This window comes from Cnephaeus nilssonii (assembly GCF_951640355.1).
Source record: "Cnephaeus nilssonii genome assembly, chromosome: 14".
Lineage (NCBI taxonomy): Eukaryota > Metazoa > Chordata > Mammalia > Chiroptera > Vespertilionidae > Cnephaeus > Cnephaeus nilssonii.
In genome coordinates, this window is record NC_137085.1 from 26,898,190 (window position 1) to 26,911,061 (window position 12,872).

At 37.6% G+C, this 12,872-nt stretch overlaps 1 protein-coding gene across 2 annotated transcripts in view; it reads right to left on the reverse strand.

Moving 5' to 3' along the window:
• NCBP1 (nuclear cap binding protein subunit 1) overlaps positions 1-12,872 on the reverse strand; it is a 42,974-nt gene that overhangs the window by 11,914 nt on the left and 18,188 nt on the right. For both annotated transcript variants that reach the window (XM_079790557.1, XM_079790558.1), the window contains 7 exons: positions 10,120-10,217; positions 9,361-9,424; positions 6,365-6,475; positions 5,249-5,313; positions 3,263-3,325; positions 2,944-3,018; positions 1,750-1,853 (listed from right to left, as the gene is read on the reverse strand). In XM_079790557.1, coding sequence (XP_079646683.1) covers positions 1,750-1,853; positions 2,944-3,018; positions 3,263-3,325; positions 5,249-5,313; positions 6,365-6,475; positions 9,361-9,424; positions 10,120-10,217 — 580 coding nt within the window. The remainder of the gene's footprint in view (positions 1-1,749; positions 1,854-2,943; positions 3,019-3,262; positions 3,326-5,248; positions 5,314-6,364; positions 6,476-9,360; positions 9,425-10,119; positions 10,218-12,872) is intronic.

Below are 12,872 nucleotides of genomic sequence, written 5' to 3' on the forward strand. Positions count from 1 at the left end.
AACAATTAAAAAGGAAGTTCTGACATAGAATATGAGTTAATAGGCACTTGGAATGAGTAAAGTAAATTACAATAGGTCACATGTACTTTGTGCTTTTCCTTGAAACTTGGAGAGAAAATAAGTGACAGAAAAAAGAATCCCTGGAACCGAGGTGTTTGTATTTTAGCTGGGGAACCAAGATATTCACAAAGGAAGCAGCCACAAAGCAACACAAAACTGGCTTGCTGAAGGTTAAAAGTATTTACAGTCATGAAGATACTAGAAAGGGAACAGGGTCCAAAGATAGACAGGGCTTTCCAGCCTGGGCCAATAGTACAAAGGCAAAGCCAACAACCAGAAGGATGGAAGAAAAAAAAAAAGGAAGTGGGACTGGCTGGAGTAGAGTTCCATTGGGAAGAACTGACAAATAAAAAAGCAGAAACTGTTAGCAGGGCCTTAAATGTTAGGCTGAGTTGTTTATGGGGAAAAAGAAGCCTAACAAAGTCCTGGATATCAAAGACTGTCTTACAATTCTGAACCAGTACAAGGCAGAACTCAAAACTCAGCACTTCCAGGTGCTGCATCAGGCTTTGCTCTTCCAGGAAAGCACTGTGGTTAAGAGCATGGCTGCTCAGTCAGTAAACCTGGACTTGGATCTGAGCTCTAACACTCAGAAGCAATCTCACTCTGGCTTTGCCTCTCTGAAGCATTTTCCTCATTGTAAAATGGATATCATAAACATACCTATTTCTCAGAGTTGTTTTAAGGATTAAGGAAATATATTTAGCCATGGGGGTTTATTTCATGGATAACAGGTGTAGTCTGAGGTGTAGGTGGAGAATTAAGAGTGCAGTATGAGGGCAAGAGAGAGGAGCAAGTTTTAAAATACAAAGAATCTACGCAACATGATATGGAAGACTCATGGAGGAGCTGTGTTTAATGCCAAGTGAAAAGACTAACTTTGAAAAACCTCACACCTAACTCTCTACCAGTGATGACTATTGGACACCTTACCTTCATTAACTGTGAAGTACAAAATGGCATATCAAATTATAATCCCTCTGGCTTATAATGCAATCTCACTGGTCAAAATATAGTGTATGTATATATAGTGTGCTCCCACACCCGAATTGGTATCAGATGATCAAGTTATTTCCATCACAATGACAAATATACATCTCCATTTTAATAAGTTCTGGCTATAAATTCACCTTGCTGTGCTTAGCAATATTTAACATAATGTCATGACTATAACATAATAACCAGTGTTAAAAGAAAAAAGTTACAAGCCAGTAATAACTAAGTGTATCACAATGAATCTTCAAAATGATGACAGAGCAGCTCCACCCGGCTTTGCTCAGTGGTTAGAACACGGGCCTGTGGACCTAAGGGTCACAGGTCCAATTCCCAGTCAAGGGAATGTACCTCAGTTGCAGGTTCCCCAGCCCCAGTGCAGGCACGTGTGGGAGGCAACCGATCAATGTGTCTCTCACTGTCTCGCTCACATCAATGTTCTCTCTCTCTCTCTCTCTCTCTCTCTCTCCCCCCTCTCCCCCATCTCTCTAGAAGTCAATGGGAATAATATCCTCGGATGAGGATTAAAAAAAAAAAAAAAGGCAAATAAAACAACAGTGGCTAGTAACAGATCACCTTTCAAATAGAGAAAATATAAATCCAAGAAAGAGTTGACTTTTTCCTCCTTAAATAACTGATGTCAAAGAATACTTGCATTGTTACTTCTTAAAGACAGGAATTTATTTTATTACTTACTGCTACTTTCATCTCCATATTTGTAAATGCAGGTTGGGTTTGCAGGACATAGAGCTGAGAAGGTAGGAGGAACAATATCTAATACACGCTGATGGTAAGACAACCTACAATACAAATAAGAACTTCAGAAATATCATTCATCAGTCCCATTCCTCATTAACATCCAACTTATTTGGAAAGTCACAATCTCCAGCACCCTCCCAGTACAATGCCAACTAATAAAAGAAGGAACAATGGAAAAAGAAACATCACTTAGCAATCATCATAAAGGTGGTAGGCAAAGAGTTGCCAGTAGAGGTTTGGTGAAGAATAGGGTGATGTGGAGGTTTGATGAACAGGATGAGTATAATCTCAGAATATTTACTCCAAAAAATCAATTACAAAGGGAAAAATGGTGAATTTAGGTGGAGAAGCCTGGCAGACAGAGACAGGACCAGGTAGTCAAAGTTAACATCTCCAGTGGTGGTATGCACTGTGAAGAGCAGCAACAACAATATAAGACTTGAGTCTGGTCATGATGACACAGCAGGGTGACCCAAGAAAGTGAGGCCTAGATTCTTTAAAACTGATAAGGACATGAAAAATAGAATAATAACTGTTCACGATTGAGGAATGTGAAGATAATGACAACTAAATGTTACACGTGTTCTTGGATAGAATTCTGAACCAGAAAGAAAAAAAGGCATTGTTAGGATAGCTGGCAAAATTTAAGCAGCATTCGTGGACTGTATGGTAGTATCTGTACCAGAGCTGATTTCCCGATTTGAAAGGTGGTATGTTGTCTTTGTTTTGGGGAAATATACAATGGACCGTTAAAGGTGACGAGATGTTATCTGCAGCTTGTTTCCAAATGGTTCAGAAAAAGACCCATGTAATAGTGTACACATAGAGGAGAAAAAGGAGAGAACCAGAACAAATGTAAAATGTTAATGAGGGAATCTGGATGAATAGGATAGAGTTCTTAGTATGTTTTTCTCAAGTAACAAAACAACTTTTTGGCTTAATTCACACAAAATCCAAATGTTATAGTTGCCTAATTTTTTCAGCTTACATCTTGATTAAAAACTAGCAAGGAAGAGATGCAGGTAGTTGGATTTTAAAAATTATATTCTGGGCATATACCACAAATGCAGAAGAGAGAAAAATCTTCCCACAAAAATTAGGAGACTTAAGGAGAAAACACAAAGAACATACCTCATACATTTTTCTAGAACTTCTTTTACAAACTTTGGTTTGGGACTATCAGGATCTTGAGTAAGACAATCTGACCTAATGAGTAAACATAGTTTTATAAGATCTTACACAGAATCTGTACTTATTCCTAACTTGTACTTAGCTAAAAATAGATTCCTTCTACCTAAATTATTTCATTTATGTATATAAATATAAAAAATAAACTAAATATTTTAGACCATGAAGACTGTTTTTATGTTATAGTTTTAAATATTAACAGTATCTTTAAAATTATGGTAGATTGTAGAGAAAGGAAAAGCTAAAATATAATACCACTTACCAATCTTCCCAGCTCCAACGGAACTGGAAGTTACTTAGATGATGGGAAAACCAATTAATAAACCTATACAGAGAAAAGGGAGGAAGGAACACAAAAAGATGAATGGTTACAATTTATTACCAGAAACTTATGTAATCCTTCAGACAAATAAAACCCTATGTTATACAGTTAAGTTACAAGCATATACTCCTACCTATAGCTGTATCTTCTGCTACTTATCCTTTTCTCTGCAAATCCTGTACCTCATCTTCTTAAAAAAATAACAATTTCCTATCTCACTCCTTTTTTAAGTGAATAATAGATATGACTTGAGTGCCTATTTTGTGCCATATCCTACATAATATCCTACATAATAAAAAGGTAATATGTAAATTACCATCACTCCGCTACGCCCACGATTGGGCCAGCGGGAGACACAGGGGGTGGGATTCGGGGTGGCTGGGGTGGTGATTGGGCTGGCAGGACGCTGAGCTCGCATTGCCAGCGGCGACGCGAGCTCAGCGTCTGCGCCATGGCTGTGCTGCGGCACAGACGGGCCTCTGGGGCAACAAGCCGGGGTTTTGGAGGTTTGGAGGCAGCGAGGGTGGGTGGGCGGCGCGGCTCCCCCGGGGGAGGAGTCTGGCGGCAGTTGGGCCACAGGAGCGCGTGGCAGTGTCCCGGTGTCCGCAGAGGACGGGGATTTCCACGAAGGCAGAGGAGGCAGCGGGGCCCCAGCCTTCCTGGGCGGGAGGCAAAGGCAAGACCCCGGCCTGGGCTCTGGCCGCAGGAGGACCACGCCCCCGCCCCGCCTCTCCCTAGGGGCCCAGGGATTTCGGAGCTGCCGGCCACACCGGGTCCCGACCAGCGGACAGACAGCCTACACGTGCATGATTAAATCATGCACTGGGCCTCTAGTGTTTATATAATTTAATAACTTCTGAGGAGTATATTATTTTTCCTATTACTTAAAACAGTGGCAAAAAAAGATTAAATGGCAGATAAAACATTTTATAAATTGTAAAGCCAAAGCATTGTTTTTTACCATCACGACCATACGTTCACCACAAACAGCAAAATATACCACTGAAGCTCCCTTGCCTCTAAAAATATATCTAATCTAGATAGGGATCACCTTAGCAAGCTGTATAATACTGTGAAATTTTTAAGAGCCCAATAAATATTTGCTGAATGAATAGCATAATTGGGATGCCAAATACAACTGGTAGTTTTACTAATTAGACAGGGGGAAAAAATCAGAAGACACTTTCTTAAAGTACATCTCTCATGTAGCTATAATTTCAATCACTGAAATTAATCAAGATAATAGGCCAATGACACAGAATAGCCCTTATTGCTAATTTTCAGATATGGAATTTGAATATGGACATAAAAGATCATGAAAATTGGAGAAATATTCAAAACCTGTCCTGATCTGATTTGGGAAGCTGACAAAGGTAAGAAAGGTGGTACATAGATCTCATTCAAAAGAAGACAGTGGGCATGCAATGACCACAGCTATAAAAATCCATTTGTATAAACAGTCTTGAAGCTGGAGTTACTGTATGTTGAAGCTAATTATTTTAGAAACAGATACTATATCTAAATAAAAATATATGTGCTTATATATAATAAATATATAGTATCAGACTCTACTTCTACATAGAGGTTAGCATAAAGTCAATTATAAAAGCTTACATACCCAATAGCAGTGGGAAAAGTGTAACTGTACCAAAGCACCCAACAAGTAAACAATGAATGAAATTAAAGAAACCTTAGCATGGGCATCATTTCCTATTGAAGATTAGAATAAAAAGTGTAATGTGATATTTACAAGTATGAGGTGTGGTTTTTTTAAACTTTTTTTAAAATGTACATACAAAGGATTATTTTGGGGAGGCAAGAGAGAAAAATCAACTTGGAAATTCTTAAAAAGGCAAATCAAATTCTTTTATAAAGCACAAGGAGAACTGGTTAACAACCAGTATAGAAATAAGGCAATTACTGTACCTGTCTACACATGTAGTATTCATCGTGTCCAAACGCATATATAACATTTCAGTTGCCTGCGCAAGCTGTAAATTTGAGGATAAGGAAAACTATTCTCCACCCTCCTTCAAAGTAAGTTGTGATAGAAAAAATAAATAGCATTTCCTACAAGTCTGTATAATGACTGATAATGTTGAAACATTTTTTCATGTAATTGATCTTTATAAAAATAGCTTTGAGGTATCAATGTACAATAAATTTGACCTGTATATACCCATACAAGTCAAGATAATGAACACTTACATCACTTCCAAAATTTCTCCATGCTCCTTTGTAATCCATTCTCCCTTCTCCCCACCCCTACCCATGCTCCCAAGCAAATATTGGGGTTATCACTAGATCACTTTGCATTTTCTAGAATTTTGTGTAAATAGAATCACATAGTATGAATTATTTAGATTTTTAAAAAAAATCCTTAACCAAGGACATGTTCCCATTGATTTTAGGAAGAAAGGGGGGGAAAGAGGAAGGGAAAGTTAGAAGGGGAGGGAGAAGGGGGAGAGACATAGAGATAGAGATAGAGAGAGAAAGAAACATTGATTAGCTATCTCCTGAATTCACCCTGACCTGAGACCTAACCTGAAACTTAGGTATGTGCCCCCACAGCAAATCGAATCCACAAACCTCTGGTGCATGGGACGAAGCTCCAATCAACTGAACCACCCACTTAGGGCTGTTTGGTGTTTTTTACTCAGCATAATTATTTTACAATTGATTCATGTTATTGTAGGCATCAAAAACTTTTTTATTATAGAGTAGTATTCCACTGTATAGGCATAACAAAATTTGTTAATCTACTCATATATTGATGAGTATTTGGACTTTCAGTTTAAAGTTATTACCAATAAAGTGTCCATGAACATTAATGCCTAAGTCTTTGTGTAGACTTGTGCTTCCATTTCTCTTGGGTAAATACCTGAGTGGAATGGCTAAACTGCATGGTACACATATGTTTAACTTAAAAAAAAAAAAGTCAAACTGTTTTCATGAAGTGATTTAAACCTACTAGCAGAAATATTTAGTAATCTTTTAAAGCTAGGCCAACAAGAGTAAGTTTAAAAACAAAGGAAAGGATACAACTTGGGGTAGAGAGCCAGGCTGAAGTTTGCACAGTTCAATGAGAAGTGTTGTGTACATCACATCAATGTGAGGGGGTGCTGGAAGTTGAAACAGCTCTGCAAAGATCACCTACAAAAGAATCAGGAGTCAGAACTCAATTCAACAGCTATCTATGCACGTCTATTAGAAATACCTCACTATTCTAAACATAAACTCTAACTCCATGACATTTATAATGAAAGAATCACTTTTTTGTTTTGGTTAATCCTCACCTGAGGATATTTTTTCCATTGATTTTTAGAGGCGGGGAGGGTGGAAGAGAGAGAAACATTCATGTGAAAGAGACACATTGATTGGTTGCCTCCCACATGCATCTGGGGCTGGGAACCAAACCTGCAACCCAGGTGCTCGGGCCGACCCTCTAACCCCTGAGCACAATGGCCAGGACAAGAATTACTTTTTAATCTTTAATGAAAGTTCCTTCTCTGTATAACTCATTCAGATAAGAATATGCAAATACAGTAAACCCTCAATTTTGTGGATCTTGATTTAACAGACTTTGAAATTCATGGACAAAATTTTTGGTCTATATGTCATATGTGAAAATTAACACCCTGTTCATTTAAAAATGCTTTTAACCAAGATATGCGTATATTAAATGAACAGGGTTTTTGTTTTTTGTTATTAGGTCATGGTTATTATTATTTTTAAAAATATGTTTTCATTGATTTCAGGAAGAGGGAGAGGGAGGGAGGGATAGAAACATCAAACATGAGAATCATCAACTGGGTCTCCTGCACACCTCCCTACTGGGGATTGAGCCCAAAACCCAGGCATGTGCCCTGACAGGGAATCGAATCAGGGACCTTCTGGTTCTGAGCCACACCAGCTGGGCTAATTCATGGTTATTTATAACAAATTTTAGCGAATAGGCCATATGTTGGAAAAACACTAATTTTACTGACATAAGTATTATATATCTACAACTATAATCTACATATTTAAATCAAAGAATCACCGCTCATAAATCTGCAAATGTATGTGATCACACCACAGTGCTCAAGGTTAACTGGTTCTGTTGTCCTGGGGCATGACTTTCTGTAGTAGTTTTAACTTGTGCCAGCCGATGTTTAGTAGTGCCCCAGCCATGTGCATGCATGCATTTACTAGACCTATTAAGTATAAATTTAAAATTACAGTAACATATAGAAAACTTTTCTGTGAAATTAAAATTTTCAGTTAATTTTAATTACACAAACATGTCTGTAGAAGTAAAAACAGGTAAACTAATTTGTCAATTTTTAAGATATATATATGTTTTAAAATATATTTTTTATTGATTTCAGAGAGGAAGGGAGAGGAAGAGAGAGATAGAAACATGAATGATGAGAGAGAAGCATTGATCAGCTGCCTCCTGCAAGCCCCCTACTGGGGATCATGCCCACAACGTGAGCATGTGCCCTTGACTGGAACCGAACCCAGGACCCTTCAATCCGTTGGCTGACGCTCTATCCACTGAGCCAAACCAAAATTTTGTCAAATTTTTAACGTACATTTTGAAAACCTATATAACAGACTTTCAGCTATAACTGACACCCCCTCACCCAAATTAGTCCATTATATTGAGGTTTTACTATTATTAGTGCTTATTTGATAATCCCAGAGAACCATGTAATTAAATTCCAACTCTGGAATTATAGGAGGCACATATCTATATTAATTTTATTCTAATAAATTAAGTAGTAAAAACTCTTATGAGACTGAGGATGCAAATGGACAATAGTCAAGTCATTCCACTCTGCTACTTGAAACTGGTGCCCACAAACCTTTTTGGTAATCCAGGCATTATTGGCCATGCCACTTGTTCAGAAACTTGTTTCCACCCTCCCTTGTGTGGACCACCTACCAAGAATTCTAAAGCCTGATCTGCATTCCTTCCTCTGCCTGCTGTCTCCACACTTCCCTATGTACTTCATTCTGACTTTCTGCACATTTTAACATATGACTTATATTTTGCACTTCAAATGACATGTCAGTGAATCAAATTCAGGGCTAAGCTTACTCTCAAATTCTGTAAAAACTGTACAGCTGCAGTACTTTTAAGAAAGCACACAAGTGCAGTATAAATAAAAAGTGAATCATAAATAATACATCATAAGTATGCTCATGAGTATTTTAACTTAAAGGACTATGTAATTGACAGTTTGACTCATGTGTCAAGTTGAAAACACTTTTAGAACCTAAATCTCATAAGGTATTCAAATATACTACTAATATCATCTTTCTGTATGACTTAATATGGAATCAAAGCATTATTCATTCTTCCTACTTCCAAAACTATTGGCTCTTTTTTAATAAGAATTTTGGTTTTCTTTCTTTCTCCTTCCCCCTTCCCCCTCCCCCTCTCCTTCTCTCCCCCTCCCCCTCTGTTTCCTTTCTAATATATTTTTATTGATTTCAGAGAGGAAGGGAGAGGGGAGAGATAGAAACATCAATGAGAGAGAATCGAGCCAAACCAACTAGGCAATAATTAGCTCTATTGATTTCTAAGAATAAAGATTCATATTTAACCCTACACCTTGTGACACGGTAAATAATATTCTAGTCGGGTGTATACTACTAAGAGGCCAGATAAACAGTTAAAAATAGATTATCTGCTAAAAGTAATACAATACTGTCAAGTATTAAAGCCAATTATATATCTGTTACGTGGACAATGTACTGACAGAGCTAGAGTAACTTATATTATCCATGATAACTATCCAGGAATGACGATATACTATATAAATAATTGATAGTCCTCAAAATTCCATTTGGCTATTGGTTTAAACCTCCTCTTTTCTCTGTATTAACATGGCTAACAGAGTACCAAAACAGACAGCAATTTCCTCGCTCCTCTTTTAACTTTTAATACCTGACAAGTAGCAAGAAAAAAAACAATAAGCCAAGAGTAGATTAATACTTTTAAGTCAACAGAAAGATTCTGAGAAACAAGCTCCATGTGGAATGCATACCTCAACTATATGGTAGTTCAAGGGGATCTTGTTTTTCCCTGGATAGCTCACCAGCTGTGCAGCACTGTAAAAGGTATAATTTAAGTTCAGTAAGTATAAAAGATACACGAACAATCAAATAAGTAGTTTCAAAGCAGTTGCTTAGATATAAGGAAAGGAAATCTTTTCTGGAACTTTCTAGATTTCAATTACTTCACTACAGCACAGATTATTTTATCAAAAGAAAAATTTTTAATGCATCCAAAACTCCTTGAAAGGTCAGGAGTTTAGGTAACAATACTAAGGAAGTATATTCAACATACTAACTTAAAAAGTTTAATACGGCAGGCCACTCCCAAAAGACTATGTTCCTTTCCACCTTAAAACCCAAACCAAACTTTCCAAAGTCTAAGAAAATATTAAAAGTAAACTTTCCCCAAGCTAAATGTCTAAATGCTAGAAAACACAGCAAAACCATTAGTATTCATTTATTCCCATAATATTCACACCAAATATATTGTCATTCAAATTAATTTGTCCATAGCATATTACAAATGTCCACACAAAAAAGCCGACATCATATGCATTATTATAAAGCACTATAGTACTATAAAGCACTCAGAAAAGTACTATTTTGAGAAAGCAAAGTAGATTGGTCTTAGCAAGACAGGGTGTCAGATGATTTTTTTTTAATACTCTAAACATACATTTTTGCTCTTATTAACTTATCTACATTGATACATTTTCTCCACTCTAAAAGAAACATGAAAAGAATCCTACCAAGTATTTCTTTCCTTCCAGTGGGACTTAATGATGCAGTGAAGATTCTCTTCTATTACAAATCTTTCCACAGAATGACTCCCTGGCATTACAGGACCCTGGAAAGAAAACCAAATGTATATACCACAGACCTAAAAAAAATATTTTCTTTCATTTATTCAACAAATATTTGAGAGCTTATGTATAATACTATATTGGGTGCTGGGAATAAAAGAAAGTGTGAAAACTCTGTATTTTCAGCAAATATCATCGTCGTATTCACTTACAACAGAATGAGTGTCAGCTGCAGTATTTCTTCTATATCTCTGACACCACACTATCATAGCCCACCTCAATTCTTATGTGAAACAAAATAATTGTTGTACATCATTAGCTCTATACTGCTTATTTTAAACTATAATGGTGGACTACTTCCATAATAAACATGGAGGGGAAAATTTTATTTCAAATACCATATAGACATAACTAAATCATGTATGCATTGTAAGATATCCACATTATATTGTTTTTAAAAAGGTTAAAAAACATGTATTGTTTAATTTTTTATAAAAGTACATGCATAGCAAATAGGTTCAAAGAGTTTATTATTTACTATTATAGACTCTTAATCTCTATAATTTCTAATTTTTTTTTTTACATAAACTTTCCCCCGCCCAAAGGCCAGAACAGAAACACACAAATCCTCTTCCTTTTGAGGAGAACAGTTCTTTTGTATTTTATGCTCTTCTGGACACATTATAGAGACAACATCAATTAAGTGTAAACAGTACAGGCGAAACAAATTTTGAGGTCCCTTTCCAGTTCCCCTTGCACAAATAAATACTGAATCACAAAGATTCCAGCAGTCTTAAATGTAAATTAGACTTTTAATTAGACATACTGAATTAGACCATTACATAATGCTGGCCAAAAGCATTTTACTATATATGTAATACTAGAGGCCCAATGCATGAAATTTGTGCAAGAGTAGTTTTTCGCAGCCCCAGTTGCCTCGGCCCTCGCAGACCTGGTTGTGTCTGGACTGTCATCAGGACAGTCGTTCTGCTGTTCGGCCGATTGGTCCATTTGTATATTACGCTTTTAATATTATAGACTAGTGGCCTGGTGCACGAAATTCATGCATGGAGGGGGGGGCTCCCTCAGCCCAGTCTGTACCCTCTCCAATCAGACATCCCTCTCACAATCTGGGACCGCTGGCTCCTAACCGCTCACCTGCCTGCCTGCTTGATCGCCCCTAACTGCCTCAGCCTGCCTGCCTGATCACCCCTAACTGCCCTTCCCTGCCGGCCAATTTGGTTCTGATGGATCGGTTTCTATGCCAGTCAGCGTCAAAAGCTCTGCCTCCTAGGCCGCCATTGGCTCCTTAACAGTTCAGCCAGATTTGGTTCTGATTGGTCAGTTTCTATGCCAGTCAGCGTCTCTAAACCTGATCAGAGAGGCAGGGCTGATCAGCAGCCCCCTCGGAGGCCTGGAGAGAAACAGAGGCGCGGCTGCTGGCGAAGCCCAGGGACAAAGAGAGAGGCAATGACTGATCAACAGCTGCCACGGAGGCTGCGGATCAGACCCTGCCTCTCTCTTCGGGCCTCTCTCTGAGCCTGATCCGCAGCTCCCTCGGCAGTCAGTGCTGAGTCGCTACGGCAATCCAGCACTGACTGCAGGAGTGACTTCCGGTGTTCGGTCAAGCCTTCGGTCGGTCATTATGGACCCTGGATTTTTATATATTAGGATAGGCAAAGTGGGTTGCAAACTGATAACTTCATAAACATAACCAATTATCTAACAACTTTTTACTCAGTTTGATTTTACATATATCAAATTTTCACCAGTCATTAGCAATTTATGGTAGGAGAAAGAAAATTCAAGTTTGACCTTAGGTGGTAATACTGGTTCATATGCCAATGGTTCTCAACTGGGGCAATTTTGCTCCTAAGAGGACATCTGGCAATTGCTGGAGACATTTTTGGTTGTCACAATTGGCATTTAGCCACTAAATACTACTAGCAATTAGAAGGTAGGGGCCAGGGATGCTGCTAAGCATCCTACAATTCACAGGACAGAGCCCCACAAGAAAGAATTATCCAGCCCAAATGTCAATTGAGTTGAGCCTGAGAAATTCTGCTCTATGCTGACTGGGATATACTAAGCCAGAGATTTTTAACTTTTTTTGTCTCATGGCACATATAACTAATTACTAAAATTCTGCAGCACACCAAAAGGTATATTTTTTGGCTGATCTGACAAAAAATTTTAAGTTATAATTTAGATTCATTCACACTGGACGGCTACTGCTGTGTTGGTTATTGTCATTTTTTTATTTGACAATCCCAGGGGAAAACGGTCAGTGCTCATGACTAGTCAGGTAATGCATGTTTTAAAAATGCTTGTGGCACACTGGTTGAAAATCATGCACTAAGCAAAAGGTATGGTACTTCAGCCATTTGAGTTTTTAGTACGAATCCAATAATCACTGTGCCCGTGGCTTGGATATGAAAGTTAAGACAGTCATTCAAATGCAGAAGTATAAAATAATTAAAGCATAGTTACAATGTAAATTTTTATACTAAATGTCAATATTAAAAGTATACATTTTCTTAATTGCTCAAGTATAACTGTTGCCAACAACTTGACATCATAATAAAAAATACATATGTTTTAAACTATAAACTCAGCTTATACTCATCGTCAGGGTTTTTTAATTACTTTATTTTTTTTAAAGTGTAGGGATTAGAGAAAGATGAGTGATCTCTAAAACT